This window comes from Paramormyrops kingsleyae, chromosome 9, assembly GCF_048594095.1.
Source record: "Paramormyrops kingsleyae isolate MSU_618 chromosome 9, PKINGS_0.4, whole genome shotgun sequence".
Taxonomy (NCBI): Eukaryota; Metazoa; Chordata; class Actinopteri; order Osteoglossiformes; family Mormyridae; genus Paramormyrops; species Paramormyrops kingsleyae.
The window spans coordinates 26151983-26168778 of NC_132805.1; the positions used below are offsets into that span (position 1 = coordinate 26151983).

At 43.1% G+C, this 16796-nt stretch overlaps 2 protein-coding genes and 1 long non-coding RNA gene across 12 annotated transcripts in view; 1 reads left to right on the forward strand and 2 right to left on the reverse strand.

The window, feature by feature from the left end:
* LOC111853313 (ceramide synthase 2-like) lies at positions 1 to 14596 on the reverse strand. Of its 4 annotated transcripts, XM_023830052.2 has the most exons (12): positions 14357 to 14596; positions 14035 to 14073; positions 7969 to 8142; positions 7594 to 7711; positions 6541 to 6659; positions 5023 to 5080; positions 4775 to 4825; positions 4484 to 4576; positions 3156 to 3284; positions 2778 to 2884; positions 2068 to 2221; positions 1 to 1821 (listed from the first exon to the last, which is right to left on the reverse strand). In XM_023830052.2, the coding sequence occupies exons 3-12, from the start codon at positions 8139 to 8141 to the stop codon at positions 1669 to 1671; spliced, it is 1155 nt and encodes a 384-aa protein (XP_023685820.1). In that variant the 5' UTR covers position 8142; positions 14035 to 14073; positions 14357 to 14596; the 3' UTR covers positions 1 to 1668. The 4 variants fall into 4 exon arrangements, with proteins under 4 accessions (XP_023685820.1, XP_023685819.1, XP_023685818.1 ...); XM_023830051.2 differs by lacking the exon at positions 14035 to 14073; XM_023830050.2 differs by lacking the exon at positions 14357 to 14596 and having other exon boundaries at positions 14035 to 14175.
* Positions 14198 to 16757, forward strand: LOC111853314 (uncharacterized). Its single transcript, XR_002840433.2, has 3 exons — positions 14198 to 14336; positions 16228 to 16302; positions 16500 to 16757. It is a non-coding gene; the product is annotated as an uncharacterized lncRNA (long non-coding RNA).
* Positions 15551 to 16796, reverse strand: part of celf3a (cugbp, Elav-like family member 3a) — a 20314-nt gene continuing 19068 nt past the window's right edge. For all 7 annotated transcript variants that reach the window (XR_002840432.2, XR_011993077.1, XM_023830048.2 and 4 more), the window contains one exon: positions 15551 to 16518. The gene's annotated coding sequence lies outside the window, so the exon portion shown is untranslated. The remainder of the gene's footprint in view (positions 16519 to 16796) is intronic.

A 16796-nucleotide genomic window follows, 5' to 3' on the forward strand; every position in this document is an offset into this window, starting at 1 on the left:
TTGTGATTTACAGTTATGTTTTATTAATAAGTTTTTGCACAATAACAAAAATACTAAACAAACAATGTAATTAGGACACTGATGTTTTGGTGGCAACTGCTTTAAAAAGCTGGAGGTCTGGGCATGGTTAGCAAATGATGTGTAGGACAAGTGCATGGGAATAAGACAGGGTAGAGGAGGAGGAAGGAGATACAGAGAAAAATAAAGAAAACAACGAATAAGAAGGTAAGAAGCGAAAAGCCAGGCAAACTATGACAGCCAACACGAGGGAACTACACAACAGATCAGGGGGAAAAACCCTGTTATTCGTCATGTGCCTCATCAGTATTCACACTATTGAATATTTCTCATAAATTTTAAAAACTGTAAACCTGTTTTAAAAAATAAAAAAAAAATTGGAATCATAAACAAATTTATAATCAGAAGATAAAAGTCTGGCTCTGTCATAATAGGTCATTGCCATCTCCGGATAGTGTTATTTCGTTCTGACCTGCAGTTACTCCATACACCTCGTGATATATTACACCTCCAATACAAGCAAGTGTACTGTATATAAATGTACCAGATGACATCACACCGCAAGAGTGGATCAGAACGTTAGAAGAAGGTAAAATGAACTCATTCTCACAAGTTGCCAAGAGACATGGGTTTACCTTGAGTTCCCAGTACAAATTAATTTAATAAGAATAACCAGTTCTCCTATGGGAAATATCTGTAAAACATAAAGACTTCAAACAGTGAGCTTTTGGTTCTTGGGAAGGGTCTGTGTTTAAGACCAAAGCACAGAAAAAATGTTGAGACATATAACCCGAAAAACCCCCTCTCACCCACCCCCCCAAAAAAGACAAAAAGACAGCACCATTGGAAATAATTATTAGAAATGCTCAGAAATATGCATTATTCTAAATGGAAAAATTGTATAAAATTTGTTATCATGTAACCCAAAAAGGTAGTAGACTGATGAATTAAAAGTAACAGGTACTCTTCCACTGAGTAAGATATGCTGTCAGTAGTATTCCTGGACCAGTTATGTATACCAGCTGGGGGGGAGGGGGGTGGGCTTGTTTCCCTGATGCCGAAGGAGCAAAGTGGAAAGCTGATGCTTAGGGTCCTGAAGTACCACGCAGCCCTGTTTAGCATGAGTGCAGAGTTTAAGCAAGATGTTGTCCCTCGTGTATGGCTCTGAAAGCTGGTAAAGCAGGTGGACAACGGTGAGAATCAGCACTGTGTGATGCAGCTCCATGGGACAAGAAAGGCAAAGACACCATAGAGCAGAAATAAAGAAGAGAAGACATCTGCCTGCTATTAAGGCACTTAAGGCTAAGCTAGGCGTAGCACCCGTGCCTCTCTCCATCTCATCCTTCCCCATTTTATTACCCGCCCACCTCTATGCTGTGCCTCAGGAGACTGGCCTCCATTAGTGTGATGCACTGGGTCAACGGAAACCACAAATGATGGATCCTTGTTTTTTGTGGGTTTTGTTGTTGCAGCTGTGTGTGTGTGTGTGTGTGTGTGTGTGTGTGTGTGTGGGTCTGTGCTGGCCTGAGTGTGCTGTCTCGTGTGAGATGTTGTGAGTTCGTTTCCGTTTCTTGCTGAAATGCCTCCTTCCTTCAGTCGATGTCCTCCCAGTGTCCTTGCCGGTAGTCCTGTCCACACTCCTCTCAGGCCTCACTCTGCCTTGTGGTGATTGTTGTTGAGGACTGGATGACCGTTCAGTACCGGCCCGTTCTTCTTCACCTTGCAGTTCTCCCCATCCTTCTCATCCTCATCCCCTGACTCGTCTGTTTCCTCTCTGTCACTCCTTTCATCCTCCACAATTTCCTGGAAGAGATGAAGGGACCATCAGACCAGAAACTGTATTGGACCTGTTGTGTATGACTGTCCCCTGATGTCTTCAATAACACTTTTCACTGCAACCATGTTACTGAGACGTAAACAAATGATCATCAGAAAAGTAACCATTCCCCTCCCCCACCCCACCCCCCCTTTATGTACTAATTTTGTCAGGTCGTCAAAAACCATGAAAGTAGATAATGTCAGGCTCTTGCTTACGGCTGGCCATCTTACATTGTTGGTGATGAATTTGATGGCCATTCGCACAATGAGGATTGCCCAGAAGATGTGCAGGAACTGTAGTACCAGCAGTAGCCCGTTGAAGAAGTAATATCCGAAGAAAGGGGGATAGAGCGTCACAGGGTACACCCAGGTGCAGTACATGATCCTGCGAGGGAAAACATGGATGTAAGACCAATATTCCCAAACATACATTCCAAGCGAGAGCCAAGACTTAATCAATCAATCAGTCTTTATTTATATAGCACTGTTTTAACTACAGGTTTTATAAAGTACTTTACAGACATTTAATACAAAGGAAATAAAATATGCATACACAGAAAAAAATAATAAAAATAGAATCAATTTTAAAATGTAAATAAATAACAAAATGGCATCAAAATGCTAGATTTTAGCCACCTGTGTTCTCATTAAGGGACTTTGAACCACCCTCTGTAGTCCTAGTACAAGAACACATGAACCACTGCCACAATGGGACCCAAACCAAGTGTTCTCTGGGGGAAGCAAGTCCCAGTCGATGTCGATGAAGAAGGAACCCAAACCCTCCTTCTGCTCATAGTACAACACTCCATATTTCAATACCACTACCACAAGACCACCCTCTCTGGTTTCTGTAGGGGAAGTCATCAGAACTTGAAAAAGAACCAGATGGTGCATTCAAAACTGTCACAGCTACATGTGACCCAAGAGGGGCTATTTCTCACCAGAAGGGGAAGATAACGAGACGGGTCACTATGAAGATGGCAGCAAAGATGATGAAGATGCAGTTGCAGGTGTTCTTCCAGCCGGCATAGTTCAACATCTTCGCTGACTACCGGGGGAAAGAGATTAACCACTGAGGTGACTACCATATGGTGTAGCTGCTCACAGATGAGCGAGATTTGTTTACTACTACTGCTGGGTCTGTGTACATCAACAGACAAAACACAAAACAGACTACAGGAATAGTGGACAGTTGCTCTGAAGCAACAATCTCACACCACACTTCCTAAATGAGATAAAAGACATTACACACCATCTAACGGTGTTACACACCACTGGATAGTAACATTGACTTGTGATTCAGTCTCATCGGCAAGTACCTCCAGCAGGTAGTCCGATGCATCGTGTATCAGCATGATCAAGGTTCCCGCGCGGATGTAGTTGACGCACCAGGAGAAACTAATGAGTGTGATGGTGGCCACGTGGTGAACAATCTGCTCCTTGAAATCCTAGGAGGAAGAGTGTTTACTAGTAACACTGTCGATGGTTAAGGCCGAGGGGTATCTGACTGGCCCCTGAAACCAATCATGATTTATTAAGAACAACCTTAATCGGAAGGTTAAAACAATGTCTGGCTCTGTAAATAAAACACTTAATTGGCAAACATTTCCCAGGTTGAACTGCAAGACTTCAGCATATTATATGGCATGTAAACCTGAAAAATAAAACCAAGTGCAAGGGTTCAGTTAAGTCCCAAATGTATGTTCAGTCATACGAATAGCTGTTCAGGTTCCAGGACCTTGTGAGTCCCTCTACCAGCCAGGTCGCTTAGGAGTCACCAGCAAATTATAAAAATAAAGAAGCTTCCATCTCTGATGAAGAACACCATCATGGGGAACAAAAGTCAGCTGGCAGGGTGCCTCAGTGCATAGCACTGAGCCCTTAAACCTGCAGGGATGGGCTTCGAGCCCTACCCTTGTCTCTGTGTGTGGAGTTTGCATGTTTGTGTGTTAAGCAGGTTTCCTCTGAGTACACTGGCTTCCTCTTTCAGTGTAAAAAGATATCATTAAGATAAATGAGATAAGATATACCAGTGTTTCCCAGTCTGGTCCTCGTGGACCCGCAGACAGTTCACGGTTTTGCTCCCTCCGACTCTCTGGCAGGGTGCAAAAATGTGGACTGACTGTAGGTCCCCGAGGACCGGGTTGGGAAACACTGAGATATATTTTATTGATAACAGGAGGAAATTCTTGATCTGGTGTCTATATTGCTCTCAAAACAGCCAAATAGACTTTTCCCGGTTTTATGCCCCGGGCTTCCTGGGATAGGTCCCAGATCTTCGGCAGCCCTGTACTGAACTGAAAATGGATGGACAAAAGTAGCCAGGACTCACAGGTTCTGGCCTATGTCCCCATGGTCTGCGTGCCCCATGGCTAAGCCAGACTTACAGAGATAAGCACATCAAGTAACCCAGTGTTTACACAGCTGTGCAGTGGGCCATTCTATGAAATGCACAGCTCTAGGTGAAGCATGCTGGGGAGCCAGTAAGAAGAACTGAGGAGCAAATCTCCGACTGCGGTCCGTGCGAGGACAGGCCCAACTGGTCGGGGGCAAGCGGGCGTGTCATCATGCCTCGAGTTTCCCAAAAGGCACGTTTGACACAAGGATGGTGCTGTGTTGCAGAGGATGGTGGTGGGGTTGCACTCACTTTTCGCTTGACGTCCGATGCCACACTAATGAGCAGGGAGGTGTAGAAGGCCAACTCCAGCATGTAGTACCAGTACTGCGATGGAAGCAGTGTCTGCAGAGCGGAGGAGGAGACATTATTTACACACAGAGATGAGCAACGCTGGGTGGCAGACTAGACCAGTGTTACATACAATATACGTTCTGGTAGGGAGCAAAAATGTGGACTGTCTGTAGGTCCCCAAGAACTGGGTTGAGAAAAACTGAGCTAGATGTAACGAAACAGAACAGTGTGTAACCACAGGCTACATACCAGGGTGGGGAATCCCTTCCACATTTCCTTAAAGTCATACAACCATGGTTTCTGAAGAGAGACGCACAAAAAGGCAAAGTTCAACAGTGCATCGGCAACTTACAGACACATTCTCCATTAACAGGAAAGATAATGGCAGGTAGGATAGATATGATTATTCTGATTAAGGCAGGAAGAGAGACATGTTTCAATCTAAAATGGAAAAAGACAAAGGGCACTGAAGAGACTGATGAGGGAACGGTACTCACATCAATGAGTGCAGCCAGGCCAGCAATGAAAGCAACAAGGTAAAAGGTAAATCTCCAACTGCAAGAGAACACACAGACTCAACACCAAAAGGCCACCATGCCTGGGAAACACTGTAGCTCATGAGGGCATTGTGGCCTGGACATACTACATGACACAAGCCATGCTCCAGACTGGGCAGCGGTGAGGACCAGCTCCACATCGTAACGCCACAAGCTGTCAGCTACATTTCTACAATTATAAGGCTACACCTTCTCTCTCAGAGGCAGCAATTCGATAGGAAATGAGTAGAAACAAAGTAGAAGAAAGACAAAAGGAACAATGACAGAACATGAGGAGGAGGAGAAGGAGGAATGGCCATGGACAGAGCTGGAGAGGGAGAGATGTCTGGAACAGGGAGTCCGTTGTTTGCAAAGTAACAATGAGCCGATTCAAGACCTACACGACATGGACGGTCAACGCAGCAAACATTAACGGCGTCCACGGCCGTACACATCCCACAGCCCCTGTAACTGCCAGTGTGGTATTTTTATTCACTCACACCATAAAAAGCATTACAGCACTAACAGGGTAACAGATACACTCACATATCTTTATCTAGGTAAAGCCTATTTCATTTCTTAAGTGATGCTTCTACAATAAATTTAGCTAAGTCTATACGAGGGACATGATCAGAGGCTCTTAGCAGACTTGTTTAGACCTCGGATGGCATTGTTCACAAATTAGCAGCTGCACCTGAGAAATACAGCTGTACGGATAGATTGTGTACAACATAACGTCGTTAAGGCGGTCAGACTGGAGGAGGGCAAATAATCAACTCCACCTTTTTGGCACAATCTCGAAGAGGACAGGTGTTTGGATGGGGCGAGAACAGCTTGTGGCTCCCTTGAAACGTTCTCGTACAGGAAGAGGATCAAGTAACTGAAAGAGACTGCTTTCAGGGCTTAGCTTATTATTGATCCTCTCTGGAACCATCTCAATAATGCCACGAGGTTCTGCCGGAAGGTCACTGATGACTTATGGGCTGTTTGGTAATTAGCGCTGTCCCCATATGGGACCATATTGCACTTTACTGGCTATATAATGATTGCTTTGGTTCAGCGACTGCTGTGCTTGCATTTGTAGTTACGGCACTGTGAGAGGAGTCCTTGCCTGAAGTCACAGATGCTCATGTCCAAGATGGTTACTTCTGTAGCTTCCTAAACATCTAATTAAACCGTAAAATGGAAATGATCATTGCACTGTTACTTCCTAGATTAGCAGCTTAGACATACAGTGCAGGTTATGACTTGGCTTTACGTTTTTTGTTGAGTTTGTTCAGTCGCCTATCTGGCTGGTTAAAATGACTGACTAAACGGTTTTTCTATGCAAAACTTTTTAGGAAGTTCGTATTGCGTATTTGGGCAGTTACGCAATGTTGCCTTTGTTCTGAAAATGTAGACTCTGCGTAATGGACACTTTGCCATCTCACCATCACACGGCCGGGAGTTGGCTGTTCTGGATTTTTGATCAATAAATACCTTGCTTCCCGAAACTTCTTGAGGAGACTGGGTCGGTCCTGATTTCGGCGCCGTCGGAACCATCGTTGGATGTGACGCACCGAGCAACCTGTCACTTTACTCAAATTCTCCACAGAACTCTGAAGGACACGTGAGGAGAAACGAATGGTACATGGACGTGAACTCTTTCAACATGGATGTCTTGGAAGTCATGACAAACAGGCAGAGGTTATATTTCACTGAAAAACAATCATCACAGAGTCATAAATGTGTCTGTGTAATACCGATACATCTTGTAATTTCTTATTCCGGTTATAGTTGCTTGGCGACAGCATTCGACACATGACTGAGGTATGACATAGGATGCCAGTCCATCACCAGGCACATAAATGCCCATTCATACCCAACAGGCAATTTAGAAACCCTGATTAGCCTAACTGCATGTCCTTGGCCTATCGGAAGAAGCTCACACCACACTGGGTTAACACACAAACTCCACACACACACAAAGCAGAAATCCGATTTGAACCTCCAACCCTCTGACAATGCTACCCATTGACCCACCATGTCACCCTCTGGCTAATATACAACATGATCATTAATCAGCCGAAGTAGCCATATTGAAGGCACAACTGCATTCAGTTCTGATACCAAATCATCAGAGAAAACCACTTAAGTTTTAAACCTTACTACAACCTACACCAAAGCCACTCGAGGCTTCCGCTTCATACATAAGTATGTCAACATAACTGCGTCAACATGACGTCTGGCAAAATACCTGTGGAGGACAAAGCCATTCATTGCTATTTCATTATAAGATAAGATAAGATAAGAAGAACTTTATTTATCCCAAGGGAAATTCTTTTGTCATAAACATGCTCAGTGCAACAAGAGGAATAAAGATAAGACAGTAAAGAGCTTAAAAAGAACAGTAGTAATAGTACAGGGTATTATATTATTTCTACCCAAGCTGTTTTAAGCTATATACTGTAATCAAAAAAATTACATATGAAATAAGGTCACCTAAGTGCAGTTATTGTTCACGCAAGATGCTGAACACCAATGTTTGTTTACCTGTGTTGGGTGTATTGTTGTGTTGCAGTAGTAGGTCTCTAGAGTTGGGTTGTGTCCTGCTCTGGGGCGAATTCTGTCCCTCACCCCCAGGAGAGACGCAAGTGGAATGGCCACCGTCCTAGAAAGCAGCAAAGGGAGAATGTAAAGTTGGACATGAGGAAGCTGACGAGAGGGAACAGCAAGAGCAGACGAATGTAAGGAAATGTCTGAAAAATTCTCAGAACATAAAGATGTAATACTCAGAAGGAAGAAAACTGGCAAAATGAAAGCTGTAAAAACCAAGGAGTACTGAGGGGTGCCAACACAGTTGGCAAGTAATACAGTTGGAGTATCATTGTGAGAGGAGAGGGTGAGGCCAAGGAAGGTGGCACTGACCTCTCGAAGATCTGCCGCACTATGAGGAAGCCCAGGGCAAGCGGGATAACAACCCACAGGTCCTCCACCTTGGCATAGACCCGACCATCCCGGTCCTGTAGGTCTTTCCAGCCAAGTCCCTCAGGGAACCACAGCCGCTCCTGCCAGAAGCAGTCACTCAGCCATGCCAACATACTAGAAGAGGAGCAGAGGAATATGATTAAATGGCTTTCTGCATGGAGAAAAGTGTGCTTCCAGTTCATATCCAAACAAAGTATTTTTCCTCAAATTAATTATACTTAGGTTGTACCTGGCTACATCAACCAAAATCGTGTGCCTGCATTGAGAAGCCTAGATCACTTCCTGCTGGATGGTCTGTGTACAGTGCTGATTTAAGACTGCAGAACTTGTTGACGGGGGATTTGTGCACCACATCAACGAAAGGCTCATGCCCATAGGGGGTACGCCGGCCGGCCCACCCCAACCCAACCCAGCCCCAACTTATGATTCTCACCGCTGTGAGTTACAGCCACGGCCCAGGCTTGGCCCAGGTACAAGTATGTGGTGGATTTTTAAAAGATACAAACACGGAGATGGAGGTAAGAATGTAAAAACTGTTGGCTGCTAGACTACAGGGATTACACTTAGGTGGATCAAATGCCTCCCAGAACAGGGGGAGGTCAGCTGTCAAACTAGGATATGAAGGGTAAGACCGTTCAAAGATGGTAACACAACAACACAGGGCATGAACTCAGCCGGGCAGCAAAGCCGTGCTGGATCTGAAGAGAGGACTGCAGTCACATTCACCGGGGACCCCGATTCCATCCTCCCTCGCCTCTGGAACAGGCCAGCCAAGAGCAAAGGACGCCCAGTGCATCTCCTACAATTGGGAGTATTGTTCCATAAAACCACACAACCGTGCTCATTGATCAGCAAACGCCACAAGGACACAAGCTCTCCCTGAATAGGGCGGCACAGGAGATTGGATATGCTTTTCGGAGATGTGCTTCCTGGTCTTATGTACAGGGCGACATACAGGGTAAACCGACTGGGTACATCCCACACGCCAAACACATCTGCTTAGGTTATCTGCTGTCTCTAATTTGCCCATGGTCATGTCTTTCATGTGTGACACTGTGCCCTGCAATGTACTGACATACCACCCAGTGTCCCCTGGAATGTACGTCCTGAGGGAGGCTCGAGGTTCATATGACCATTTACTGGATAATGATTATGGAAAATGGATGGACGTTCACATTTGCTAAAATGGACAATTCAGGTTAGAAAAGAACTGAACAGTAATCATCAGCCAAATCAAGGTCAGGTGTTTAATTGTTAATTATTTAATGAGTCTGTTTGGATAAGATTCTTGTTTAGAGTATTTGGGTGTGTTTAATTAATTTAATCCTCTTTCTGTGTATTTCAAAGATTTATTAGGATTTTGACTAATAAACTCTCCCTTATTTCTCATAAAAAAAAAAAATCTCATGATAATATATGGCAATATGAATCGTGCAGCGACTAACACTTAGAAGCAGTGGTCAGAAACAGTCAGTACACAGCAAGTGCACTTTTCACACCATAAATTGTCTTCATCTCTTGGCAAATAAAAGTGCCAAGATTTATGCCATTGTGGATCTAAACCATTCGGGGTGCCTTCGAACTCCTTCCTGCACAGTTCTGCTTTGGCAGTGTGCAACCACCGGGGTTTTGGTGGCTGAAATGGATCTTTTAACAGGAACTGTAAATGAGCTCATCACAAACAGGCCCCCACTTGTCATCCTGAAATTGATTAGGTATCACATGTACATTTCACTACTCCCAAAACGTTTATTTTCAGCATCTTTCTTACTGTATTATTCTCATGGTGTTTTTTTCTATACTATTTATCCTACACCCCTCACCTGTTTTTAATACAGGAATTACTTTATATTTTGAGATCATATTTTAACCATTAAAACCTGCATCTCACTAATAAGATCTGCCTACTAATTAGGCCGCAATACATTAAATCCATATGGAGATAAGGGAGGATCAGAGTGCATCTCTCATCAATTGGAACTAAGGGCCTAAAAGTGATATGGTTACTCTGCCAGGCATGAGATTTGAACCCATGACATTTCCAAACACAGGGATTTGAACCCATGACCTTCTAACACAGGGATTTGAACCCATGGCCATCCAAACATGGGTACAGACCCGTAACCCTCTGAGCCACACACTTATTAATAAAAGCAATCAACCTTGCTCCACAGTATCTACTTCTCCATATTGATTTGCTGGCTCAGGTGACTGGACTCTGGACTATTCTACTTGTGGGCCCACCAAGAAAAATAGGGACGTAGAGAGATTACTGTTCTGTGTGTCAATATTCACTCAGTTTTAAACCAAATCATTTAATTTATTTATTTTTCTCAGTATGAAGCTGGAGGACCATTTGAAAGTGAGAGTGGACACAAGAGTACACATTTACCATCTTTGAAGGAGCACTGTGTCAAAACTACACCCTGATAAAAGTCATCGTGCGATAACGGTATAATTTATCCTCAAGGGTTTCATCTCCCTTAAAAGGGCTGCTAAGTTTCATCTAGGGAAGATCTTCTTGTGCCAGGCAAGAAGTATGTCCAAAATAACTGAGCAATTTACTAAACTGAGTGACTCACTCAGTCTATGTCAATTTGTTAAGAGTGGGTGCCTGTGAGTCAGAGAATAGCAGAAACTCTCAACAGTGGTTCCTAAAAGTAAATAAACCAAGAATCAATCTGAATGTTCCCCCCGGTAAGTGTCTACTTTCAAAACACGATACTCTATAGAAAATGTGTGTATGCTTTTAACTAGCAAAGAGAATAAACGTAAAAGCAGCTTTGTCAAACAAAAATGAGAATTTATCTAGATGCTGGATATGGATGCTTGCCATCTTAGGACACAAGGATTGTGGCGAGCAATTATTGAAAGGCTGGTGTAAATCCTGGGAAAACGCAAAGAAAGCCAATGCATAACTGTGTATGAGATTTTTAAAAATGCCTCTTCCCTTCCTTACACTCCTTGTACCATAGAAGGCACCCTTCCATCCATCCATCAGTTGCTTATCCAATACAGTATTGTTGGCCATTTAAAATATATTTCACAACAAAAATATAACAATAATTATGAGCAAAGAAGGCACTCCACGTATGGGGGCTCTGTGCACATTTCACCAGGCTGTAATGGCCAGCAGGCTCTTCTACGCTGTGGCTGGCTGAGGAAGAGCCATAAGTGTGGGCGATGCCAACCACCTGAACAAACCCACCAAGGTGGTCAGGTCCATCAGAGGACTGACCATGGACCCACCGGAGGTGGCTGTGGATAAGAGGATGATGGTAAAGTTTATCAATATTATGAACAATCCTGCCAATCTTCTTCAGGGGGCGCTATCCTGGAGCATTTAGCCACTGGCTCATTACACCACGGGTTGCTGAAAAATACTACAGGGGATCCTTTCTGCCTGCTGTCATCAGACATCATAACACCTCTCCACATGCCACTCCCCAGCCCCAGCCAAAACACATCAGGAAGCACCCTGTATTGTTACAGTAAAAGTCTTGTGCTTCCTGTTCTAATTGCATATATGATATCTGATCATTTATTATTCTAGTCTATTATTCTGTCTTCAGGATATTCTATTTGTGTACTATGTACTTTTAAATGTGTTTACACTATGTTAACTTTGTACCATGTCTGTTTGGCACTATATGCATGTTTGTCTGTGTACTATGATCCTACTGCTGTATACATCAGAATTTCCCACTGGCATCAATTAAATGCATCATAATCTTAAATGAGTAAATGCCCACTCTGTGATCCATATTAAGAAATAACATCTCAGGTTTGATGTACAGTCCTCTCAGATTACTGCAGCAGTCCATTTCACACTTGAGCCGTACTCCAAGGCTGTTGTATTATTGTACCTATGAAAAAGAGATGACTTAAGCCAAACTGTGTGTACAGCCACATATACACGTTGCCAAAACAGATACTGTAAACACTGGCAGTGGATAAGGTAAGAAATAACGCTATGGTGATTTTTTTTTATCTAAATAAGGTCGAGAGGTTCTTATGAATTCCAGTCTTACTAGGTTATAAAACAATTGTAATGGGAGTACATTAATGAAAATGGTACTATAAACTACGACTATAGTAATTATGAATACTTCCTGTAGTGAGATATGATTAAAACGTATATTGCATTGCATTCCGCCGGGTTTTACTTAAAGTCTGAACATGTACAGACGTGTAACAATGTTGGCATGTGTATTTAACGATTAATAAAACTAGTAATTAGTTAGGAACTAAACCAATACACAGAAATGACACCGTATAACGTTACCCCCCAAAAACATCATATTTAATTTTGTTCTCTCCTCCCTTCCCGTCTTAAAACGTTTTGGAAAACATTGGTCACAGACAAAGGGGAGCTAACAAAAACGAAATTTGACACATCGTTGCCTGCGCACTGCGTAATATATGGTGGAAAAAAAGGATTTCAGGATCCGTGAGTTTCTCTGCCAACAGGCCTGCAGCTCACACTGGATGGCACTTCCAGTAAATCAGTATGCAGTTACTGACATTAATACAGAAATGTACCGCTTCGGAGGGAGGATGGCTTTTCGTTCTGCGAATCGTTACAGTTTAACAAAGGGCGGTCAGGGTTCATCACTGCACATGTGGCCCGAGGCTCCCGCCGGACTTTGGAGCTTCTCGTACACGCTGGATGTAGCGTCAAGGCGCTCCGTATCGACCCAGTTCACCTCGAACAGGCCTACCGCCGTGAGGGGATCCGTCCGGCAGACGGACAGCGTACACAAAGCTGTATCAGACACGTAATTTATATCAGGAAGGCGCATGACTCAATCGTACCACGCTGGAAATGAAGACGCAGACTCTCAGCGCGCATTCACTCTCTCCCCTCCTATGTTTTCATCGATAGGCCTAGCAGATCCCGTCATGTTTAATCTACCAGTGCTCCACGAACTGCAAAAACGTCTTCATATTTTGAAATTAAGGATAAATTACGTCGCTTCTGCAAACCGCACTAGCCCTCTCAGTCTTTACACGATCGACGAGTTTAACGGGCGTCTTATAGTAAAGGCGTTATTTACTGTATTACTCTGGGTTTATACAAACAAATGAAATAATGAGTCCTTGTTTACGGGCATTTTTTAATCATCGTTGCCCGCAGCGCCATTTTTTTTTAACTGCTGGGGGTATTCAGTCAGGCGTCCACGACCCCCCTTGGGTCCCACAGAGAAGATGTGGCAGTCCTAACCACCCCAGGGGTTTCAAGATTATTCAAGCGGACCGCCACTCAGGTCCCTAGTTACTTATGTGATCACGCTTCAGTGGGGTGGAGGATCCTCTGCTCGTCTTTCAGTTGGGATTCCCTGCTTTAGCAAAGGTTGTCATCTCCTGCTTTAATGAAATCGACTGCTGCTCAGCCCCCGACGATGTAGTTAAACGATTGACAAGGATCTACAATAACTTGGTGAATCATCAATGCCAAGTGTTAAAAATACCAAATACACAGCTGCCTTTCCGGACAGAGAACTCGAATCTAAACAGGAGCAACACAACTGGTACTTTGTCAAATAAAGAATGGGCACCGAAACTTTGAAATTACCCTGTTACATAATGTCATGATCTCTTTGTTTTAAAACTGCGTTTAATAGTCATCTAGGCTGATAGATTCACTTTAGCAAAAACACGGATATTTTGCCATTAGCTGATCCTGATCCTGTTTATATATAATTACCTCAGTAGGCTATGCAAGTGCTTCTTCCTGATCGTTGGAAATACCAAGGAATAGTGCTTTATGTTGATGCAAATTCCAGCAACTCTGATGAATGAAATAGGGTGATTCTTCTCCATGGACTAAGTCGCGTTAAGTATGACGACTGTTTTTTGTTTTTGTTTTTTTACTTCTGCACGATGGCCAAACACATGATGACATATAGCGGACCGATCCATGGCTGGGCGATTCTGTTCACTACACAGACCTTTCGCTTGCGAAAAGTGGAAATATCTCACATTTAGACAGATAACGGTACTTACTTCAGTCCCGAGTTGCACGCAGGTCGGAGGCGAATGAGGCTGGATGTCGGCGATATGTTATCGAAATACACAAAGAACAGCACTTAAACAGTAATACGTCATACAGTCCGTCCTAATTTTGGAAGGAGTCGCGATTTAGAGGGGCTGGCCAGCCGCTTTGCTCATACGTTTCACCGTTTCCGTGTTTTAGTGAATTAATCGTCCGCCCTCCGTTTCTCCGCTTACCCACATCTTCCTCTCCCAAAAACTATCTTCACGGGGGGGGGGGAATAGGAAAAAGAATACAACGGGGTCAAAACGAGGTAAATGATACTGTGTATACCTTTCCTTCGTATTTCGAATTGTCTTCTTTAGTTTCAATCCGACTTAGGTGTATACTTCCAGTTTAGCAGCCTCAAAAGTACTCCGAGATGTGGAATGCAGCGCTTGTCCGCCGAGTAAAGGCGTCGGTCAGCCCGACTGCTACATCTACGGTGTAGGAGGGGGGGGAGCCAGGGCAGACGGAGCGAAGAGGAGGAGGAGGAGGGAAGGCCCAGGCCCAGGCCCAGGCCCAACAATGACGATCACCGCATTACGAGAGCAAGCAGCTTGATGAAAAAGGAGACTGCGCTGTTGCTTTTTTCCGGAGTGTTGTAACAGCAATCCGCCTCCCTCGGCTGATTGCTAACACGCAGGTTTTGAAACCCCAGCGTTCATTACACGGTTTTCAGTAGTGCCGCTCCCCCGTTTGGTGCGCCGTGTTTGCCCCCGATATTTGGGGCTTTCTTCCTGGACTCTTTTCTGCATTTCAAATATTGATGATTTGTGTTATCTCATTTCGCTTGAATGCTTAACGTAGCTGCTCGAGTTTTTAAATAGAAGTTTTTATATGCAGAAGGGAGGAGCGGGGGGAGAAAGCGGTCGCTGATTGGGCAGTGTAGTCTAAGAACTGTGTATGTTGGGTACAAAGGACGAGGACGGTGGGATCCACAGAAATCTATTACTTCGATTATTTTTTGAGTTTTGGGTTCAAATACAAGCACAATAGTGTAAATTTTAAAAAATTAGTTGATAAGTAATATAATTTAATTACAGTTTTAAAAAAAAACTTACAGTGAGTGTGTTTTGTTAAGAAATATACAGAATAAAGGGGATGAAAAGTTTTTTTGAACTGAACATATACGATCAGTTGTACTTTTATCCCATGCGGTCAATGTATAAAAATGTAACCATCTACTCTACGAATTATGTTCTACTATGGATTTTTTCCCATTAGTTTTAACCTTACATATTCCATTCAAATTGATGTCACTGTCACTGAAGAATATGGAAGAGCTGTATCCTCTTGCTTTAGAACACCGCTGTCCGTGAGGGGTCCGTGGTTAAATTCCCCGCTTTACTGAATTTGCTCCCTCTTCAGGGTATTTAGAGGAATCCAACATAGAAACCGGATATACACACACACACACACGCATTTTCCCGACATCTACAGCTAACATTCACTCATCACCATATCCATATCACAAAAAGGGCAAAATTCAAGTTTTGTCATGTTTTTTTTATTTTAACTTAAAAAGAGAGATCAAAATCAGAATCAATAAATAAGAAATAAATTATCATTGTGATTATTAATTCATAATTACAATTATGCAATCACAAAGTCTGACATACAGACCCACAAAAAATCATTTCTCTAAAAAATCCTAAAATTAAAAAGTCCTCCAATTCCTTTTATTTAGCATTCCTCCTATCATCAAAAAGGAATTAACAGATTGATTAATAAATAAAAAATACTTAAAATATTAAAACTTACCCCCTAATTTCCAGCCCTCCCACCCATATATCAACAAAAACTAAATCGAGATTTTAAATCTTTTCAGTTTTCAATCCTTTCTCATTTGTAAATGCAATAATAATAATAATAATAATCTGATTTTTTTGTAATTATTTTTATGTATTTTTTTCACTTTTTATGGGTTTTTAAACTTTAATCTCCTTAAACTAAATTATTTACAAGTATAAGGTTTTTTTCCCTTAGTCACACTAACCTACACTTTTTGTGTAAATTATTTTTCCAGTTGCCTTTTTAAGAAACAGGAGCTATCACTTAACAACATAAGGTAGACTAAAAGAAGTGATATATTCAGTCGTTCCACTTTCCATCCGTACTCATCACCATCGTCTGTTTTTTCCCTGCCTCCCCTCTTTCACAAGCTGTACACCATTGTCAAATGCTCCTTATCAAACTGGGTTCGTCGGTACGGCCAAGATGATCGACGTGTGTTCCTGGTGAGTGTGCGTGTACATGTGCGTGTGTGCATGGCTGCATATGCACCGGGTCTTCGGTCCATACACACGAGTAAATATGTTTGTACTGAGTCGTCGGCTATTTTCACATAGCTGTGTAGTCGGGTTGCCTGGCTGTCTAACGGACGGAGACGCAGAGGAGGCGCTGAGAGTGCATTCCGCTTGGATTTCTGTTACAGGAGTCTACGGAAACGTTACCTGAAGGAGAGAAAGAGAGGATCTCTTTACACATTGACCGTGACCATCGCAGCTGGCCACCCAGTGTCTTCTGCCCTTCACCCACTAAAAGCCCCCAAGAGATTCAAACTGGCAGCAGATCACAGAGGCCGGGCCTTTCGGCTAGATTTTGGAGTTGCAGCAGTTCGACACCCTTCCGGTGCTACTTTTACTGAGTTGTACGGCAACCGTTTCTCATTGGATAAATTTTGTGCATTGAAGCGAAATGTGTTTGATCATTTTTTTCTGGTCTCTGTGCA